The sequence below is a fragment of the Eschrichtius robustus genome, chromosome 7 (genome assembly GCF_028021215.1).
Source record: "Eschrichtius robustus isolate mEscRob2 chromosome 7, mEscRob2.pri, whole genome shotgun sequence".
Classification (NCBI taxonomy): Eukaryota; Metazoa; Chordata; class Mammalia; order Artiodactyla; family Eschrichtiidae; genus Eschrichtius; species Eschrichtius robustus.
In genome coordinates, this window is record NC_090830.1 from 73,836,968 (window position 1) to 73,859,523 (window position 22,556).

The 22,556-nt window shown below is 38.9% G+C and overlaps 1 protein-coding gene across 7 annotated transcripts in view; it reads right to left on the reverse strand.

Annotated features, from left to right (window-relative positions):
• The window catches only part of PBLD (phenazine biosynthesis like protein domain containing), a 36,329-nt gene that overhangs the window by 10,433 nt on the left and 3,340 nt on the right, over positions 1-22,556 (reverse strand). For 5 of the 7 annotated variants that reach the window (XM_068547678.1, XM_068547676.1, XM_068547675.1 and 2 more), the window contains exon 2: positions 9,065-9,211. In XM_068547678.1, the coding sequence (XP_068403779.1) occupies positions 9,065-9,148 (84 nt within the window). In that variant the 5' untranslated portion in view covers positions 9,149-9,211. Of the gene's footprint in view, positions 1-9,064; positions 9,212-20,379; positions 20,425-22,556 lie in introns of all 7 variants that reach the window. The other 2 variants (XM_068547677.1, XM_068547674.1) reach the window with 1 other exon arrangement.

Consider the following 22,556-nt stretch of genomic DNA (forward strand, 5'->3'; position numbering starts at 1 on the left):
ACAGTTCACTCCCTTTCATGAGTCAGGCCTCAGGCCAGAGGTCACCTCCTCCAAAAAGCCTTCCAGACTGCTCTGTCTCTTCCCCCGTGCTTAGACCACCTGAAATTACTTGCTATGTCCTTTTAATGTCTGTTCCCCCCACCTCTGACTCTGGCTCTATGAGAGCACCAACTGTGCTACCTTGCTTTGTCCTGGTTTGGAACAATGTTTTTATTCATCCTGGGATGGAAGGAGGTCAATAAATATTTGCTGAGTGAATAATTATCCAGTTACCCTTCATTTTAAAAACCCTCAATATAGATATTTTTATCCACTTACTGATAAACAAATTAAACACAGAAAGTTTGTGTAATATCCTAAGAACACAATACGCCTAATAAATGGTAGAGTGATTAAGAATGTGGGCTTTGCAAATGGTAAGAACCAGTGAATCTAGAGGAAAAGTATATAGATGTTCATTCTTGAAATTTTTCTTAAGTTTTTTAATTTTTCAAAATAAAACAATTTTTTTATAGTGGGCTTTGGAAACAGACATAATTGGATTTGTATCCTGGGTCAGCTCCTACAAACAGTGCAAGAGTGGGCAAGTCATTTCACCTCCTGGAGCCTCAGCTTCTATGCCTTTAAAGTGGGAATAATAGTACTTAGGTCAAAGGGTTATTGTGAAGACACATACATACACATACATGCATACACACACATACACACATTCCTCTTAACTCAAGGGAAAAAAATCGGCTGAAGCATGAATTTTCTTTTTGAGAACGAAAAGCAATTTTTTAATCAAAATGATCACTACTTAGATTTTGAATTCTAAAGAAATCTCAAGACATTAACTATACTCCAATAAAAAGTTATTAAAAAAAAAAGAAATCTCAAGACAAATGTATTTTTGCTTTGGCAAAACTTACTATTCTTGAGCTCCTGAAACCCATAAATAATAATTATACTTTATTCTAATAAATTCATAATTCACTTATCTGAGTTATGCAAGTTAAACACCCTTGTCTTTTAGTTGATTCAAATTCTTTTGAAACACTTTCCATATACTCATATAACATTACAGATATGTTTACCTATTAAAGTTTCTGTATTGAAAAAAAGGCATAAAACAGCCGTTGTGAAAAATCAGTCATGATTTTTAAAATATCAGCTGATGTAAAAATCCTAACAGGAGACTTACTAAGCTTTTCTTAAAGGAGCTCTGTATTAAAAATCTGTAGAGGCTCTGTAGTCCTACAGAAAGAGAAATCACTTAAGACATAGATACTTATTTTCTGAAAAAATAACACAATGGGTTTTTCTGTTTGTTTTTTACTTAACGTTTTTCTTTCAAAAGATTTAATCCAATAATGCATATAAAGTGCTCATCACAGTGCCTGATGCATAGTAAGTACTTGATAAACGTTACCTTTTTTTTTTTTTTAAACGTTACCTTTTTGAGTGGTTCAAAGCCAGTGCTTTAACCTGCCGCACTGCACTGCCTCCCCATAACAAGGGAGTTATTATTATCCCTTTAACAGGCTGCAGGCAAGAAAACCAATGTCTATCCGGTAAAATGGACTCCTGAAAGCAGAATCGATCACTGAGTGCCATGCTGGGCCACCAGCATCAGCACCATTCCCAAGGGAATGTGTTAGAAATGGAGAGTCTCAGGCCCTGTCCCAGACCCTCTGAATCAGAATCTCCATCTTAACCAGAAACCAGGTGAGCCGTGCGCACAAGTCTGGGGAGCCCTGGTGTGTAAGATATGGTCCTGTGGTCAAGGGCCTGAGCCTCTCAGTGGAGGAGTCGAGATAGATACAGAAATCAGCAATGGATTTTGACATTAAGTACTCTAGGACTTTAAAGGTGAGGACTTGATGTGGACCTAGAAAAAGGGAAGATTTTGGTGAGTTGGACAGGAAAATGTGGGCAAAAAGCTTTGTATTGGGGACGCTTCTTGGGCAAATCACTTGACCTCACTTCTTTCTCCTTCTGTTAAATCTTTGACACTCTAGGATTCTGTAAGCTAAGGTAAGGAGAATTAGGATGGTAGGAATGAAGTGGAATGAGCACATGTCACACCTCTGGGCACCTGTGGGCCTGGGGAGTGAGAAGTCCCACCTGAGTAGAGGAGGGGGTTGGGTGCTGCTGAGGCCAACAAGGCAACAATGTTCAGAAGTGAACTCAAGCGCTTCGCAGTGGCCTGTTGAATGTTCCCCATGGAAACTGGCCCACCTGCCCGTGCACATAACACCTGAGAGAAACTCAGAGCCATTTAATTCCCCAGTGCTGAGTCAGCAGTCACAGGCCTCAAAGGTGATTGAAGGGTTGATGAAGAAAAGCCTGGATTTGTCTCCTTGACTGCAGGAACCTGCAGTGCCTGCCAGTCCTTCCTGTATCTCATCTGGCCAAACTCCCTATCCTTGTCCTTCCTTTCTTTGCCTCTTGCTTCCCTTGATCTTTGGGACCAGAGTCTCTAAAAGTATTAAAGCACTTCACATTGTAGCCAAGCTCACCATCTATTGGTAATAGATTCCTCTGCAAATGGGCTTTTTTGCACATCAGCTAAAAACACACACTTCACTGACCATCAACTCTTTAATTTTCTCTGCTTTGGTACATTTCACCAATTACAATTTGAATTTCTGTAAGTGCAATTTCTGCCCCAGAACACTGAAAATGCACCTGTTATTTGCCTGAGGGGCCAGAGACAATGTAGAAAGTATGACAGTAGCAGCCCTCAATGTGCACCACACATGGCTGAATTTCTACACTGGAACCAAAGATCAAAATAATGGTGAATCATGAGAAGATTAATATTGCTTCAACTTGGAGAGCTTTAGGAAAAAAAGAATGAGACTACATTCATTCAAAATACTGAATTTTGGTTCCAATAATGTTTCCATTTTACACTACAAGCTTATTTTTAAATGTAACACATAATAGTTTCAAACCAAACCGATAACTGTTAGTTCTCTTGCTTTAATATCCATTTCCTTTTGCCAATTTCACATGAGTCAAGCTTCCAGCAGCAAAATTAGAGCCATGTTTGTTTTTCTGCCTTCCAATGTACTGCGTTGGGACACTGAGATTCCATCACTATACGGCCCGCGAAAGACTAATGATCAGAAAATCAGAGTAAAGTTTTAAAATACTCCCACCTTGTGGCAGTTTAGAAATATGACAGCCTAAACAGGACAGTCCTGCTCTGTTTATTTGTCCCTCTGCTTTCCTTCCAGCAATGGAAAAGCACTTGGATGTAGAAAGTTCTAAATCATCTAGGAAGAAATTCCTTTTGAGGAATTCCTGGCTGTCTACCATAAGCTGGACACTGTGCTAGGATCAAGATTCCTTTCGAGGCACTTGGATTTCCGATTGTAAAGTTATGTCCACACATTGCAGCACTCAAACTGCAGGCCATCTTCAGTTGCTTCCAATGGATCTTATGAATGCTTAGTCTCTCCAGCTCCATCACAAAACCCAAAGCACATACTCACTTTGCATACCCTGCCCACCCCACCCTACCAATGAGAACAAAAGATGAATAATTGTTGGCTAACTAGAACTCTTAGAAGGAAATTTTGCCATAATATCACTGATTATAATATTTTCACTTTCACTCAACAGGTATCTATTTAGTGCCTCCCATGTGCTAGGCCTTGTGTGTTGGAACAAGTCAGAATAGATTAAGATCTCATGGAATGTACAGTAGTGAGAGAGACAGGCACTGAATGAATTACAACAAGAGTGATGCATGTTATCAACTGGGAAGGGGTGCCATGGGAGCACATAAAAGGAGGGGACATCTAGTCTAGTATTGAGTACAGTGGGTTAAAAGCATGGGCCCTGGGCTTCCCTGGTGGCGCAGTGGTTGAGAATCTGCCTGCCAATGCAGGGGACACAGGTTCGAGCCCTGGTCTGGGAAGATCCCACATGCCGCGGAGCAACTAGGCCCGTGAGCCACAACTACTGAGCCTTCGCGTCTGGAGCCTGCGCTCCGCAACAAGAGAGGCTGCAATAGTGAGAGGCCCGCGCACCGCAATGAAGAGTAAAAGCATGGGCCCTGCAGTCAGGCAGACCTGGGGTGGGATTCTGAAGTCAGCCATTTAACCTTCTTCTGCCTCCGTTTTCTCATCTGTAAAATGGGGATAATAATAATAAGACCTACTCATAGAGTGGTTGTGAGGGTGAAATGAAAAGAAATTAGCACAGTATGTATCTGGCTGAACTTGCCTGAAGTCACTGCCCTCAAAGCTGAGAGTTATGTTCTAGAAGCCAGTGAGGATACTTGGGAAGCAGAAATTCCCACATTAACATTTCCTCTTCCTTTGCGTTGCTCTCTTCCCTCAAATAGCAAAGGAAAACACTTCAACGTCCTAGAAGAATCTTCTCTGCACTTTGCATCATTTTTCCGGGCATAAAAATGAGATATGAGGTTGTAACCCTCTAGAAACCCCAGGAGCCTCTGACCCAGTATGGTCACACTGAGCCAGTGATCCTCTCTCTAAGGAAGGGCAGCAAGTTTGGAAATGGCCACTGCACATGAGTTAAAGCATGGATTGAACACAGCATTGCTATACACCTGTTTTTCTTTAAATATATAGCCCACCAAGCTGTAAAAGGGGCTTTTGGTCGTCCCTAAATTTAACCAGATAAACCAGAACAGCAAGTACTTTAGGAACTAAAACTAAGCATTCCTCCTTAAAAGTGTGAAGCCAGGGACTTCCCTGGCGGGCCAGTGGTTAAGAGGTCACCTTCCAAAGCAGGGGTTGCGGGTTCGATCCCTGGTTGGGAGCTAAGATTCCCACATACCTCAGGGCCCAAAAAACCAAAACATAAAACAGAAGCAATATTGTAACAGACTCAATAAAAACTTAAAAAAAAAAAGTGTGAAGCCAATCCTCCTTGCTGTCACTGGAAATGATTAGCAGTGTTTAAAAGAATAGAAACAGAATATGAATAGAATATGAATATTACATTTGATCCTAGCACAGTGTCCAGCTTATGGTAGACAGCCAGTAACGGCCAGTTGAATCGGGATAAATAAATATACTGGGCACACAACGAAGTTGTTTTTATGGATAATTTAAACAGGAAAACTCCAGGATAAGCCTCTCTTTAGAGAAGGTATCTTCTGAAACAATGGTTTTCAACTGGGGGCGATTTTTGATGGTCATGTCTGGGGGAGGAGGAGAGACTACTGTCATCTAGTGGGTCAAAGCCCAGGATCTGCCCAACATTTTACAATGCACATGACGGCCTCACACAATAAAGAACTTGCCAGTCCAAAATGTCAATAACACTGCTATTGAGAAGCCCTGCCCTAAAAACACACACACACATACATACACATACATACACACACACACACACACACACACAAAACGACAACAACAAAAACAAAAACCTTAAGGCTTTGTTAGAATATGAAGGAGAATAAATATGGCTCCTTACCTCTGTTGAGGTTATTTTCACTAAACAGTAAAGATGGTTTACAGAAAAATAAACAAAGTACCACCCCTTTTCACTACCACAGCCCTCTGACCTATTCCAATAGTTGGTCAGGAGTTCCTATAGTTTTTACACAGCTGTCATTGTAATGTATCTATATCACTTTTTAAAATATTGTTTCTAGGGCTTCCCTGGTGGCGCAGTGGTTGAGAATCTGCCTGCCAATGCAGGGGACACGGGTTCGAGCCCTGGTCCGGGAAGATCCCACATGCCGCGGAGCAACTAGGCCCGTGAGCCACAACTACTGAGCCTGCACGTCTGGAGCCTGTGCTCCGCAACAAGAGAGGCCGCGATAATGAGAGGCCCGTGCACCGCGATGAAGAGTGGCCCCCGCTTGCCACAACTAGAGAAAGCCCTTGCACAGAAACGAAGACCCAACAGAGCCAAAAATAAATAAATAAATTTATTACAAAAAAAAATTGTTTCTATACATTTTCCATGTCTCTACATCATCTTTATTGTAAAATTGTCAGGCATTTGAGAAAACCATCGATTTTTTGAAATTAAAAAATTTTTTTTCAAATGTCTGTTTCATGTTCCATTTAGCCCTTAATCTGTTTTTGCTTTCACCTAACGTACAGTGTTATAAGTTCCTCATGTGAAAATTTTTAAAATGGACTTCTCTAGAAAGGAAAACAAAACTTTAGAATATTCTAGAAGCTCTGGGAATGTTGTTACCCAGAATTTTTTCCTTTCCTTCCAGCAGTCTCTTATCAAGTATTCCAAAAGCTCAAAGTACAATTACCTAGTCTTTAGTTTGTCCACCAAGTTTTTCTATAGTTAGTCTCATCTCAGTCAAATTTTAAATAATTTTAAACAAAATGAAAAAGAATATTCCTTTGCAGCCCTGCACTTAAAATCTGAAGCATTTTCTCCCCCATAAAAATCCAACGTTGTTCCATGCTCTGCATCCCCATGGGACCTGGCATGAGTCCCCATGGTACCCGGTACCTGGTCTTTCAGCCTATGTGGTAACTATGGGAAAATGATCAGGTTTAAAAGTGTATTTCCCCTGCTAGACTCTGAGCACCTCAAGGACAGGCAAACTTACTGATCTCTATACCTCCCGTCCCTACCCTGGAGCCTGGCTCACGGTAGATGTCAACAAATATTTGTAGACTATGTAATGACAGGCTGAACACCTACTGAATTGTGGTCAGCATTATAAGGTTTAGCACTCATCTGTCTATGATATTTTCCTGAGTTCACTTGTGTTCTCTCTAGGTGTTTCAGGTGTCCACTATCTCCAGCCATGTGTAAAAGAATCCAAGGGTGGAAACAACAGTTTATACCTCCATTTTAATTTTTATTGATTACGCATTGGGGAAAGTGCTAGATTAGCCTCCAGGAGAGCAGGATTCTTGTGTCCACAGGATAGAAAACTAGCAAACTAGTCTTTAGATATCTATTCAGTTGTCCCTGACAGGCCATCAAATTAGCCCGGTCTCACAGGTCTAAGGCACAGAAGTGAATTGAGAGACTCTTCAGAAAGCGTCCCCAGACGGATCATAGACGTCATCTTCTTTTTCTTTCTTCCTTTCGTACTAAAGCATATTGCTTTGAACTATGCTAAGTTTTTGGTTAAATTTTTATTTCCTAGCTTTTCCAAATATATAAATAACATGCAAAATATATTTTAATGGAGAGGTAGAGAGGGGAGAGAGAGAGAGATCCTAAGTCTGGAGTTTAGTGACTGTACTGGAGGTAAAAAGGAGTAAATTGAGGAATAATACTGATTCTTGTCATCTGGTGAAACTGAGTACATAAATCACTCAAAACTTTTCTAAAACTCTTCAAGAATATTACACGGGGACATGGGGCAAATATATTAAGGCTCTTTTTTAAATTTTTAAATTTAATTTTATTTTTGGCTGCGTTGGGTCTTCGTTGCTGCACGTGGGCTTTCTCTAGTTGTGGCAAGCGGGTCTGTTCTTCGTTGCAGTGCTCGGGCTTCTCATTGCGGTGGCTTCTCTTGTTGCGGAGCACAGGCTCCAGGTGCAGGGGCTTCAGTAGTTGTGGCTCGCGGGCTCTAGAGCGCAGGCTCAGTAGGTGCGGCACACGGGCTTAGTTGCTCCGCGGCATGTGGGATCTTCCCGGAGCAAGGCTCAAACCCGTGTCCCCGCATTTGCAGGCGGATTCTTAACCACTGCGCTACCAGGGAAGCCCAAGGTAAGATGAGGACTCTTGATCACCATTTTGCTGCTCCATTTGACGGAGAAAATAGGTATACCAAAGACTCAATTAACAATATTCACCTGTCTCAGTAAAACCTCAGCCATTCTCCATCTTGATTTACACTAGAATCACCCGGGGAGCTTTAAAGAACAGTGCTGCTTGGGTCCCACCCCCAGAGATTCTATTGTGATTGGTTGGGCATAGGAATTTTTAAAGCACCTCAGGTGATTTTAATCTGCAGCCAGCTTGATGTTTGCACTCAAAGGCCCCAACTTAATAAGACTTTTTTTAATGTGTTATTTTTTTATTGGAGTATAATTGCTTTACAATGTTGTGTTAGTTTCTGCTGTACAGTGAAGTGAACCAGGTATATTTATACATATATCCCCTCCCTCTTGGACCTCCCCCACCTCACATCCCACCCACCTAGGTCATCACAGAGCACAGAGCTGAGCTCCTTGTGCTATACAGCAGGTTCCCACTAGCTATCTATTTTACACATGGTGGTGTATTTATGTCAAACTTAATCTCCCAATTCATCCCACCCTCCCCTTCCCCCCACTCCCCACCGTGTTCGCTACTTCTGCCTTTCTATTCCTGCCCTTTAAGATCATCAGTTGCTTACTGTGTTCCTGAAGTAATTTTTAGAAAATCTACTCTTGTACTAACTGCTCTGAGTGGAAGCGTACCTTGGCTTGTTTCCTAATACCCAGGTAACAACACAAAGCATCTAAGGTCAAAGAAAATTTAACTCTTCAGTTAAAACTTATCCAATTGAAGAGCCATTTTTAAATGAGACTTTCAGTAAGCTGAGTTCTCCCTATGTTAGAGCTTAATTCCTTCTATCTTTCTACTAAATTACTTAATTCCTTGCAAAATGTCTCATCTTTGGTTCTGAAAAGAATTTCTAATTGTCTGAACTATAGGTAAGGTTAAAAATATCCAGCTAGAATCTTTTAAGCTAAATGTAGTATCAGCCATGTCCAGTCACATAAAACTCATCTAATTTCATTCTCCTCCCCATTTGGTGCTAACTAAATGAAAACACAGAGGCTACAAGGAGCTCGAGTTCTTTTTTTTTTGGTGGGGGGGAGTCTCAACCACCAGACCACCAGGGAAATCCCCCCCACACTTTTTTTTTAATTGGCTCTAGTTCTTCTTTACATGAATCTTCATTTCTCTAGACCTAAGCATCTAGGTGTAAGCAGTCTCATCATATGATTTGGTCAAAATCAACTTGCAGACATGAACATCGCTGATACCATTTGACAAAGAACACAAACCAGAGAGGTACACAGCTAGGTGGGTCTGATTTTTTTTTTTTTAGGAAATACTTGGTTCTACAGGAATCTAGGATTTGAGGCACTGCACTTCAAAACAAAATACTACTTACATTTTCTAGGAGGCAAACAGCAGCAGGATTCCCATGAAATGCTTTTGCTGTGAATGCATCTACTATGAAAATAGGGAGCTTCATTTTCCTTGCAAGCTGTTTCTGCAAGCTCTCAAAATTGCTGGTAGCCTGCTTTCATGCTTGTTGCTGCAAAATATCAAAAAGTTAATGTTTTACTTGATGTACAGAAGCAACTAGCATTTTCCAGGTACAAAGTCAAGCAATTATTCTAACACACCTACATTTAAAGTGATCCTCTGATTTTAAGCCTCTAAATTGAATTTGTTTTAAAACACTGGATTAATAGAATATTTTTTTTCATAGTGTACATATACTTAACAACATAATCATATTCTTAGAGTAGCCAAAACTACATTAGGCTATGTTTTTAATGAAGTGCATGAAACTTTCAAGGGGCATATATGTTGCTTATAGTTTCCCAATGAATATTACTGCCCTTTTAAAATAATGCATTTTTTCTAATTATAAAAAATATGCCCATTATCGCTTCCCCCGTGGCGCTGTGGTTGAGAATCCTCCTGCCAATGCAGGGGACACGGGTTCGAGCCCTGGTCTGGGAAGATCCCACACGCCGCGGAGCAACTAAGCCCGTGTGCCACAACTACTGAAGCCCGTGCACCTGGAGCCTGTGCTCTGCATGAAGAGAAACCCGCGCACTGCAAAAAAGAGTAGTCCCTGCTCGCCGCAGCTGGAGAAAGCCCGTGCACAGCAACAAAGACCCAACGCAGCCAAAAATAAATAAATTTATATATTTTTAAAATGCCCATTTTAAAAAGCTTGGAAAATCAAAAAGTGACTCATAACCATGTAAATCAGCAATAACTTTTTTTGGACTTAACATAGTCAAAGGAGCCTCATGCTTTAATTTTGTATTATTTTATAAATCTGCAGATGGAGACTTTTTAACTCATGATATAGATTTGTTAAAATAAAGCTTTTCATTATAACAGTTTCTCTTTACTGAAAACCTGTAAAATATAGAAAAGCAGGGTGGGGAGGGGATCTCCTGTATTCTCATGCCCTACAGAGAGAAATTCTGTTAAACATTCTCAGTGTTTCCTTTGCTTTACTAGAAAGCATGGGTTTTGTCATAGGCATGGAGGGATTCTTCCCTCCCAAAGTTATAGAACTTTTAAAAAATTCAGCAAATTAGGAGGTGCTTTGTTTAAATCTAAAAGAAATTAACCTATCCTATCATGTATTTCTTGTTCTCAAGATTAAGATAAATAACAGTGGGACGCCTTGCTGGCGGCCACACCTGGCACCAGCCCACTAGGCAGCTCCCAGGCCTACAGGTTTCTTTTTCTTTTCTTTGTGTTTAATTTATTATACAAGTTTTTTGCTTAACTTTCTTGCCAAATGCCTACTTTTTTCTGCCTTTTTTTTTAGGTATAATTGATGTATTACTTTCAGGTGTACAACATAATGATCCGATATTTTTATATATTGGGAAATGATCTACCACAATCATTAACTACCTAGTTAATCCATCACCATACAAAGTTACAAAAAAAGGGTTTTTTTGTGTGTGATGAAATTTTGAAGATCTACTCTCTTAACAGCTTTCAAATATGTAATACATTATTGTTAATTATAGTCACCATGCTGTACATGACATTCCCAGGACTTATTTATTTTACAACTGGAAGTTTGTACCTTTTGACTCCCTTCAGTAACTTCAGTAAGGTTGCACCTTTTGCCCTCCAAGCAATAACATTATTACTATTTTAGATATGCAGTTTTTAATCATAATTTTTACCCTTTTAACAGTATAGCATGAGTATAAATGCTTCAAAAACATCGTTTTAATAGATTTACAATAGGCTCATGCATATGTTATAAATTATTTAACCATTTCCCCTTTGGTGAGTATTTATTTCTAATTTTTCACTTGTAAAGATAATGCAGTGATCAAATTTTTTGACTGTAAATGTTGGCCTGCATTTCTGATTCTTTAATTATAATAGATTCCCAAAAACCAAATCCCTGGGTCAAAGTGTACAGACATCTTAACTTACACATACAGTTAAATTTATCTTCAGAGTGTATCAGCTTAGCATATGAGAATGCCCCACCACTGGTGATCTGATAGATTTAAAAATACCTTGAATTTTCATTTGTGTTTCTTGGATTATTCTAACCAGACTGCAAAGAGCATAAAGTCAGAACCTCTTCTTGTTTTTCTTTGCTACTAAAATCTCAGTTTCTAGAACAGTGCCTGACACAATAAATGTTTATTGAATTAAGTAAATAATATACTGAGTATGCATCACAACTGAACTTTCATACACTGACTGGCAAATACTTAGGGCTTCTCAACATGGTATCATCTGCCAGCCAACATTTCAGTTTCAGTAGCATCACCATTATTGACAGTACATTGCAGTTCGTTGATGTAATTATTTGGAAATTTTATTATAGATTGCCTTTATTATTTTAGAAAAATTGAATAGAGACCAGAAACAAATTAAAGTTCTGACAATGAAGCATAGTTTTCATAAATAGAATTGACACTGTTTCAGAAATCATAGGTCTGCCAAAAGGAGCAAGTTTTTAGCCTCATTGAACTACAGCCCCGTTGGTCTCAGCCATCAGCTATGTGTTCAATTGGATGAGAAAATTTATATTGAAAAGACTGTCTTAACTTTTCTATAGAGATCATAAATTACATGTTTATGTTTTAAAAATGTTTCTTCAGATAGTCTTGTTTTCTTGCTCTAATTTGGTACAGAAAAATAAAATTCTACAACTAAGTACTTTATCAGGCTTCTAGAAATACTGCATTGCTTCTCAAGTGAAAACATTCTTTAAAGGGAAAAATTCTCCAAGACTCTAATATCCAATGTCATTTGCCTGTTTGACAACCACCCCTCCCCACCCCACCCCTCCCACACACACACTTGCACTTCTCTTTTTCTAAAAGAACTCTGATTTTGTTTGGGGAGGCAATGCACCCGGCCCCATCAATGTATCATAAATGGTCTAAGCCAATCTGTATGATTTCATTCTCCTATGCCAGATGCTCCCTCTTCCAGATCCTCTTGCAGCTAGAGATGGCCATAGGACCCATTTAGAGCAAGATTGCTGGAGAGATTCTAGGGACAATCTTTTGCTTTCTGATAAAAGGGGCAGACGGGAAAGGAAAATGGACAGCCTCTTTTTCCCCCTCCTCTTTTTCCTGTCTTGAATATGTTGCTGATGCCTGGAAATGCAGCGATCATCTTTTGACCATGAGGTGACAAATACGAAGAGGAAAAGCTAACAAACTAGGTAAGGAAGAAATAGCATAGGTTCTTTACAATGTAGTTAACCTGCTAAATCAATGTTAGACCCTCCTACTTCCAGACTTAAGTAGACAGCAAATATCCTTAAGGTTCAAACTATTGCCAGTCCATGGAGTAGCCAAAATAATGGCCGAAATAGCCAAAGTTGTCCACATTCTAATTCCAAGAACTTGTTAATGTGCTATGTTGCATGGCAGCAGGGAATTAAGGTTGCATATGGGATTAAGGTTGCTAATCAACTGATTTTTTTTTTTTTTTTAACATTTGAAGGCAGGACTTTTTTTTTTAATTTTATTTTTATCTTTGGCTGCGTTGGGTCTTCCTTGCTACGCGCGGGTTTTCTCTAGTTGTGGTGAGTGGGGGCTACTTCTTCGTTGCGGTGCGCGGGCTTCTCATTGTGGTGGCTTCTCTTGTTGCGGAGCACGGGCTCTAGGTGCACAGGCTTCAGTAGTTGCAGTCGGTAGTTGTGGCGCTCGGGCTCTTGCGTGCGAGCTTCAGTAGTTGTGGCATGTGGCCTCAGTAGTTGTGGCTTGTGGGCTCTAGAGCACAGGCTCAGTAGTTGTGGCGCATGGGCTTAGTTGCTCCGCAGCACGTGGGATCTTCCCAGACCAGGGATCAAACCCGTGTCCCCTGCATTGGCAGGTGGATTCTTAACCACTGCACCACCAGGGAAGTTCCAACTGACCTTAAAATAAGGTTATTTTGGATTATCCCAGTGGACTCAATGTCACAGGGATCTTTAAAAGTGGAAGAGGGAGGCAGAAAAGTTCAAGGCAGTGATTTGAACATGCTGTGCTGCTGGGTTAAAGACAGAGGAAGGAGACACAAGCCAAGAAATATAGGTAGCCTCTAGAAATTGAATAAGCTGGGACTTCCCTGGTGGTCCAGTGGTTAAGAATCCGTGCTCCCAATGTAGGGGGCATGGGTTTGATCCCTGGTCAGGGAAGTTCCCCGACACCATGCCATGGAGCATGGCCAAAAAAAAAAAAAAAAATTGAACAAGGCAAGGAAACAAATTCTCCCCTAGAACCTCTAGAAGGAACAAATCTGGATTAGTCAGTTGTGGATGCCATAACAAACCAGAGACTGAGTGGCTTAAACAACAGAATTTCTTTTCTCACAATCTGGAGGCTGGGAAGTCCCAGATCAAGATTGATTTTATCCCAGTGAGACCTATTTTGGATTTGTGACCTTCAGAATTATAAAATAATAAATTTGTGCCATTGTTACTCACTAAATTTGTGATAATTTGTTATAGCAGCAATAGGAAATGAACACAATCCAGTATTCTGTTACTTGCAGCCCAGCAAAATCCTAACTGCTGCACAAATTTCCAAGAACAATAATAGTAAATACTTACTGAGCACTTATTATGTGCTAGACATGGTTCTAAAAGCATTTAATCCTCAGAGCATCTCATGAGATAGATCCTTATTATAATCTCCATTTCCATTTTACAGGTGAATAAACAGAGGCTCAGAAATTTTAAGTAACTTGCCCAAGGTCACACATTTAGGCAATGACTAAATTTGAACCCAAATAGTCTAACTCCAGAGTCCATGTTGTTAACCACCATGCCTTAGAATATATCCCAGGACCAGAATTTGAGGAACTCTTACTTAAGGAACTAAAATCTTAGTTCCATGAAATTGTAAACTACCACTGCATAAGAGAAATTTTGTCTTAAGTGTTAAAATACTTTAGACCATCTTTGAAATGAAAACTCAAGAGTTTAAAAATACTCTTAAGAATTTGCAGACACTCAAGAATACAAAGGACCCTGGTACAAGAAACACTAAATAACTGTACTATGTATGAAAACTAAACAAGATTTCTGATTAAGTAAAAAGAGTTCTTGGTCAAGTGTGAAAGTTTCTTAAGCATTTTTATTTGTTCTAGAACAGTGCTTTTCAGATTTTAGCATTCATCAGAATCACCTGTGGGGATGTATTAAAACACAAATTGCTGGACTCCATGCCCAGAATTTTTTATTTCATAAGTCTGAGGTGGGGCCCAAGAATTTACATTTCTAACAAGTTCCCAAGTGATGCTGATGCCATACTTGGAGAATCACTACAAAAAAAGCATGAAGTTTCTAACACCATAAATGTATTAAAACTGTCTTTCTAAAATGTATTTTATGAATTTAATTTTTATCCTCAAAGGGTAGAAAAAGTATTTTTATTCATTTAATTGATTAATATTCCTGTTTGTGCTCTATGGTAACCAATTATGCTTAACATAGGGTTCACATTAACAATTTAATTTTCAAAAATTACTGTGTATTTCCTAAACACCAGGCACATGTTAGATTTGGGGGATAAAATGATGAACAAGTCACTAACTCTCTGTCAAGGTATTCTCAGTCAGTGAGGAGACCAATGTAAAAATTATAAAATATAAAAGAAAAAGATATAGATACAATGCTTATGAACACAAGGAGAGAGCAATAACTCTGCCCGGGAGACAGTCAGAGGGAGCTCCAGAGATGAGGTGACATTTGAATGGGTCCAAAAACATACACAAAAAAATGTCCAGCAGTTCCATAGGGTGGGAACAGGCATCTTGGGCAGAGTTTATGGATTAATCCCAAGGTAAGCAATTCAATATGGAAATAGATGTGGCAAGAGGATAGGAGAGGGTGGAGATAAGGCTATAAAGATCTGCTGGAGCCAATGTTCATGATTTGTTCTTTATCTTTGTGGGTTCAGAAGTCCAAAGTTCAGTTGAACAGCTACTGTGTGGCAGGCAGACTCCAATGCTAGGCACCAGGGAGAGAAGAGAATCTCATGAACGAGCCATACACCTCTACTCTGCGGATCTAATCTAGAATTTATCTTTGAAGATGTCCTTTTTTTTTTCTCTCTCTCTCTCTCTCCTTAAAATTAATTTTGGTTTCATTCCTATAAGGAAAAGGCAGGCTTAACGTCCCCCTGAATTGCTGAGAGAAAATTTGAGGCAGGTAAAGTTTGAGCAACTTGCCTTTATTTACCCAGTAAATGGGCTTGCACAAATTTTGACATCCAGTCAAATGGCTGGTCCTCAGGTGCAGCTATCAGGCAGGGCTCTGAGCAACTATCCAGCCCGGTGTTTTTCAAATGATCCAAATAATTTAAATTATCCTTCTCTAGGTTCATTGACATTCCGTTTGGACACCTAGAGTGGCTTTACATGTCCCTCAATAATGCCAAGCAAATATGCTGTTAAAAAGAAATAAATTACCCCCAGAGGGTACAAGATCATAAATCTAAATTCATTTGATTTCGGGACTTCCCTGGTGGCGCAGTGGTTAAGAATCTGCCTGCCAATGCTGGGGACACGGGGTCGATCCCTGGCCGGGGAAGATCCCACATGCTGTGGAGCATCCCATGCACCAGAATTACTGAGCCTGCGCTTTAGAGCCCGTGAGCCACAACTACTGAAGCTCGCGTGCCTAGAGCCCGTGCTCCACAACAAGAGAAGCCACCGCAATGAGAAGCCCGCGCACCGCAACGAAGAGTAGCCCCCACTCGCCACCACTAGAGAACGCCCGCGTGCAGCAACGAAGACCCAACGCAGCCAAAAATAAATACATACATTTATAAATTCATATGATTTCTCAACTATTCATACTTCTCTTTTTTAACTCTTTAGTTTTGAATCATCAGATTAGTGTAGGAATATAAACTTGTTATAAACAATAAAATAGTACGGAAAAAACTAAAATCCCATTTGACAATTCCCTGTCCCACTACCTTCCCCGGAGTTCCACTGGGTTTGTTTTTGAGAACACAGTAGATACCTTCCTGAATTCTAACCTTGGTTCCATTTACCATGTAAATGTAGGGAAATCATAAACCTCCCTTGTTCAAATAGCTTAGTCATTAAACCTGCCCATGGGTATGCCTGGGAACACTGAGGCTTATTTGTCCCTCTGTAACTGTCTTAGCTTGTTTACAGTCTCCTGTGGCTACAGACAACAGAAAGTTGATTTCTGTTATTCTGTAGCTGTTAGCATAAAAGAATCCACTTAGCTTTTGCTTATGACTACTGCCTCAAAACAAGGATACTCATTAATAAATGCCATTTTAGTTCTTTGAAAATGTAAATACTTACTAATAGAGCACGGACTGGCATTCAAAGTGTACTTGAACACTGTCTCCTTACTGGTGAAAAGAAAATGAGTATAAAAAAGAACTACAAATTATAAGTAAAATAAGTTTTTAAATAAAATTTGGAAGAAAATCTATTTTTAAATTAGTTTCATTTAGCTACTAAGACCATATATATATATCTATATACACACATACACACATACACACACACACACATATATATGGCATTCAGCTACTTTGTGTTTACTTTTACCCATATTTCCTAGACTTAACAGAAGCTCTGAAACACTTCCTTTGTTCAAATATTTTTAGACTCGTTCTGATTTCTTCAACTACATTTATGTTTAAATACCCACTGTTTTGGATGGAAATTTTTCACTTTTCTGTTAAAGTTTACAGTTCTCATCTTATCATCATGACTTACCATTTATCAACCAAATTATTGTCCCCCCCCTTCCTCTCACCACTGATAACCACTAGTTTGTTCTCTATATTTGTGAGTCTGTTTCTTTTTTGTTATATTCACTAGTTTGTTCTATTTTTTAGATTCCACATATAAGCGATAACTTTGTCTAACTTATTTGTCTTTGTCTGATTTATTTCACTTAGCATAATACCCTCCAAGTCCACCCACATAGTTGCAAATGGCAAAACTTCATTCTTTTTTATGACTGAGTAGTATTCCATTGTATAACTATACCATATCTTCTTTATCCATTCATCTGTTGATGGACACTTAGGTTGCTTCCATATTTTGCCAATTGTAAATAATGCTGCTATGAACGCTGAGGTGCATGTATCTTTTCAAATTAGTATTTTTGGTTTTTTTCAGATACATACCCAGAAGTTGAATTGCTGAGTCATATGGTAGTTCTATTTCTAGTTTTTTGAGAAACCTCCATACTGTTTCCCACAGTGGCTGCACCAATTTACATTCCCACCAACAGTGTATGAGGGTTCCCTTTTCTCCACATCCTTGCCAACGTTTGCTATTTGTATTCTTTTTGATAATAGCCATATACATATGTTCTTTATAAATATTCATATTCATATATATATAATATCTAGTTAACACAAAAGCAAGCAGTAATGGAGGAATAGAGAAACAATAAAGACATGACATATAGAAAACAAATAGCAAAATGGCAGACTTAAACCCCACCTTAATTACATTAAATGTAAATGGACTAAATTCCCATCAAAGGGATTTTTTTTAAAAGACATGATCTAACCATATGCTTTCTATAAGAGACACACTTTAAATTCAAAGACACAAATAGGTTGAAAGTAAGAAAAATGGGGAAAAGATATGCCATGCAAAGTATAACCAAAAGAGAGCTGGAGTGACTATACTAATAACAAACAAAATAGACTTTAAGACAATATTTGTTACTAGAGACAAAGAATGACATTTTATAATGATAAAAGTATCAATCTATCTGGAATATATGACAGTTATAAACGTATATGCACCTAACAACAGAACCCCAAAACACATGAAGCAAAAACTGACAGAATAGAAGAAAGAGACAAAGCAACAATAATAGTTGGAGACTTCAATGCTTAGTTTCAATAATGGATAGAACAACTAGACAGAAGATCAACAAGAAGATTTAACAACACTGTAAACCAACTAGACCTATCAGACATCTCTAGTACACCCCACAATAGCAGTAAACAGCACATCCTTCTCAAGTGCACATGAAGCATTCTCCAGAATAGACCACATGTTAGGTAGCCCATAAAACAAGTCTCAATAAATTTAAAGGCCTGGAATCATACAAAGTGTGTCCTTCAGCCACAATGGAATAAAATTACATTTTAATAACAAAAGAAAAAGGAAATTTGGGAAATGTGGAAACTAAACAACATTCCCCAATAATAAAAGGAAGTGACGCTCCCTGGAGAAATGGCCGATTCTAGGGCCAGGGTAAAGAAAATACCAGATGAGCCTGCAGCATCTTCTAGTACCAGAAAGTAAGGCAGTCTCAAAAAATAAAAAGGATAGGGGCACGTCAAAGGGATATAGAAGCCAACCTGAAAGTGCTCCCAGTGGCCTAAGCAAGAACAATTTGAGCAACAAAATTAGTAATGTAGTAGTAGATTATAACCCAAAGTACAAAATGAATATCCATGAGTCTGTACTGACATATATAAAAGATGAAAGAATGAAAGAAAGAAAAACCTTACAGAATAATATCAAATAATTTATCTAGCTACTCTCTCTTCCAGGAGATGGAGTTTATTTATTTATATAAATTTATTTATTTTTGGCTGCGTTGGGTCTTCGCTGCTGCGCGCGGGCTTTCTCTAGTTGCAGAGAGTGGGGGCTACTCTTGGTCGACGTGCGCGGACTTCTCCTTGCAGTGGCTTCCAGGAGATGGAGTTTAAATACCCCTTTAGTGTGGGTGCACTCAGTGACTTGTTTCCAAAAGAGTAGACCATAGGAAGAGGATAAAAAGCAACTTCACAGTGGAGAAATCTGGCAAACACTACCTCACCCAGGTGATTAAAGGTAACACCATCAGTGATAAGTCATGTTGACAGCATATACTTTTGATATGGTGTGATGGGAATGGCACTTTACTTCTGTAGTCTTCTTCCCAAGAACACATTACTCTTGTCTAGTCATGGCAAAGATATCAGAGGAATTCCAACTGAAGGATATTCTACAAAGTACTTGACTAGAGGATGCTAAGGAGAATGTTGACTAATGTAATTTAGCATCCCAGATCAGATACTGGAACACAAAAAGGATGTGACAGAAAAACGAGTGAACCCCAAATAAAGTGTGGAGTTTAGTTAATAGCAATGGACCAATGCTGGTTCATTACTTGTGACAAACGTACCATAGACTGTAAGATGTTAACAACAAAGGAAACTGAGTGAGAGGTATACAGGAACTCTTCATACTATCTTTGCAACTTTTTTGTAAACCTACAACTATTCTAAAATTTTTAAATCATTAAAAAAAAACCAAAAAAACTGAGGCCTGCCAATAACCATGTAAGGGCGCTTGGAAGCAGATCTTCCATCAGTTGAGCCTTGAGTAACTGCAGGCCCAGCTGACACTTTTTTTTTTAAATTTATTTAATTAATTTATTTATTAACTTTGGCCACGTTGGGTCTTCGTTGCTGCGCATGGGCTTTCTCTAGTTGCGGCGAGCGGGGGCTACTCTTCATTGCAGTGCGTGGGCTTCTCATTGCGGTGGCTTGTCTTGTTACAGAGCACGGGCTCTAGGTGCACAGGCTTCAGTAGTTGTGGCACACAGGCTCAGTAGTTGTGGCTCACGAGCTCTAGAGCACAGGCTCAGTAGTTGTGGCTCAAGGGTTTTGTTGCTCCGCGGCATGTGGGATCTTCCCGGACCAGGGCTCAAACCCGTGTCCCCTGCATTGGCAGGCGGATTCTTAACCACTGCGCCACCAGGGAAGCCCCCAGTTGACACTTCTGATTGCAGCTTTATAAGAGACCCTGAGCCAGAGGCACCCATCTAAGCTGCCCTCAGGTTTCAGACCCACAGAAACAATGAAATAATAAAAGTCTGTTGCTTTAAGCTGCTAAGTTTTAGGGTAATTTGTTAACAGCAATACTAAGTAATACAGTATGATTTCTTTTTTTCCCAGTTTTACTGACATATAATTGGCATACATTACTGTGTAAGTTTAAGGTATATAGCATAATAGTTTGACTTACATATATTCTGAGATGATTACTGCAGTAAGTTTAGTTAGCATCCATCACCTCTTATAAATACAATAAAAAGAGAAAGCAAAAAAAGAAAAATGTTTCCTTGTAATGAGAACTCTTAGGATTTACTCTCTTAACAACTTTCATACATCATATAGTAGTGTTAATTATAGCCATCATGCTGTATACTATAGTCATCATGCTGTATATTACAACCCTAGTACTTACCTTGTAAAGTATAATTTTTTTATATATAATATTCAGAAGCAGCCACTGCAAAACATAGGGACAAGATGCAATCTGTTTGAATAATATTTCTCATTATTCCTCATTGTAAGTTAATAAGTTCTCATTCCAGTTTTAACAACAGATGCTAGACCAAATTTACCTAGCCTGAGCCTATCTCCCTAAACTATCAGAATGTAAAAGCAAAATATACCTTGATGAATGCCAGCTATATATCCTAGCACATATTAATTTCCTACTAGACACATCCACTTGGATTGTATATGGCACCTCAAAATCAGTATACTCAGTAGTTCTGTATTCTCTGTCAGTTACTATCCCCACCAACAAACCCTAAACCAAAAGTAACTCATCCTTGACTTTTTACTCATCCATCCACAGCTTCTCTAATCAATCACTAAATCCTGCTGATAATGGCTCCTAAATATCTCAAAGACATCCTCTTATATCTATCCCAGTACCACTGTTCTAGTTTAAGAGCTCATCATCTCTGCTGGGCCTTCTTTGCTAGACTGTGGTGAAAATTAGTTACTTAAAGTGCCTCCACCCCCAATATAACCATAGTTATTTGTACACTAAGAGGCACAGGTACATATATGAAGAAACATATTTTTATCTACCACTCAGAAGCTTAAAATCATGTGTGGGGGGAGAGGGGAATGGTCTGTTACTCTTAACGGTACAGTGTTTTCTAAGTTATCAATGTGCTTATAAAATATTAAAAGCAGTACAATAGTTTGATTTAAATTCCTTAAGTAGCTATCTTTTGTAGCTGCTTTCCCTGTTCTTCACAGCAATCCACTGGGACAGAAATAATGTTCAACACTTTTAATTATTTTCAAAAATTAGAGAAAGTGTGCTAGGTGCTTTTTTCCTTTTAAGTTGCAATTTTTTTACTTAGTGTATAATTATTCCAATTGGATGAGACCTTTTGGCTTCCCTAATCCCAGAATGAACACTAGGGTGACTTGAAGATACAAAAAAGTATCAAGAATGTAAACTGTAATTAAGTCTTGTCTTGAGGAATAATTTTGAATTATGACGGAGAAGACTACTGCTTTCTAAAGAGAGTAGATATATATGATATAAATCAAAGAACAAGCATTTCACAAAACCTTAGTAAGACAGATTTAGTGTTCAAAAGGCATTAACTACCTTAATTAGACACACTCCTAGAAACTTATTTGTGGGTTTGTTACGTTTTTAGCTTATTTGATTTTCCTGTAGACAAAAATATTGTAATCCAGTTTTTATGTTATTTCAGAATGCCAGTGGGGGTATGTGAACAACTATCTTAGCCAATTTGTAGTTAATATGCCTTCTCTCCCCCAAAAGAGTACAGTCTCTTTCAATTTCTCTTTCTTTTTTTTTCAGGCTCTGCGTGGAATTTTCCTGTTCCCTTCATCCTGGTGGTATAATCAGGATCACGTGTTAGCTGTCTTGTTTTCCTCTGGGCCGTGTGGGTACTTCTATTTCCTTCTCCTTTTTCATCTCTCCTCTCATTTTGGCCTCTAACAAGACCCTCTGCAGGGTCCCTCTGATCTCTGTACTAATAGGAAAGCACTGAAATGACGAAAAGGAAGACAAAGAGGAAAAAAAAAAATAGCAGCTGGGAGTCCTTAGTTCTAACCATCTCTATGGAAACATTTCCACAGAGACCAATCTGGAAACAATTCAGTACGGACCACTGGAGCAATGGTGAGCCAATCTCACCAAGCCTTACAGGACTCAACTTGCAAATGAGAATAGTTGATAGACATTTTTTTTTTTGAGAAAAGTAATAAAATAGGAAGCCAAATAAAAATTAAGTTTACCCCTATATAACGTACTTTTTTTTAAACTCAAAACTTCCTACTTGCTGTAATAATAAAAAAGCCAAAGGAATGCATGTGCTAATTTCAAGTCCTTCCCAAGCATTCACATTGGCAAACAGCAGAATGCCCAATACAAAGAAATGTGGCCAAAAAAACGAAAAAACAAAGAAAGCACTGCAGTTTGGTGGTGAAAAGTCTTAAGAATGATTTTAGGATTATGGCCCGTAACAATAAAAGTATGTGGAGAGAATGCCAAACTCATTCAGGCAGTAAACAGATTGTTTGAATTCACGCAAGGGGTAAAAGGGATTACAGAATTCCATCTACCAAATCAGGTTGAAAGAC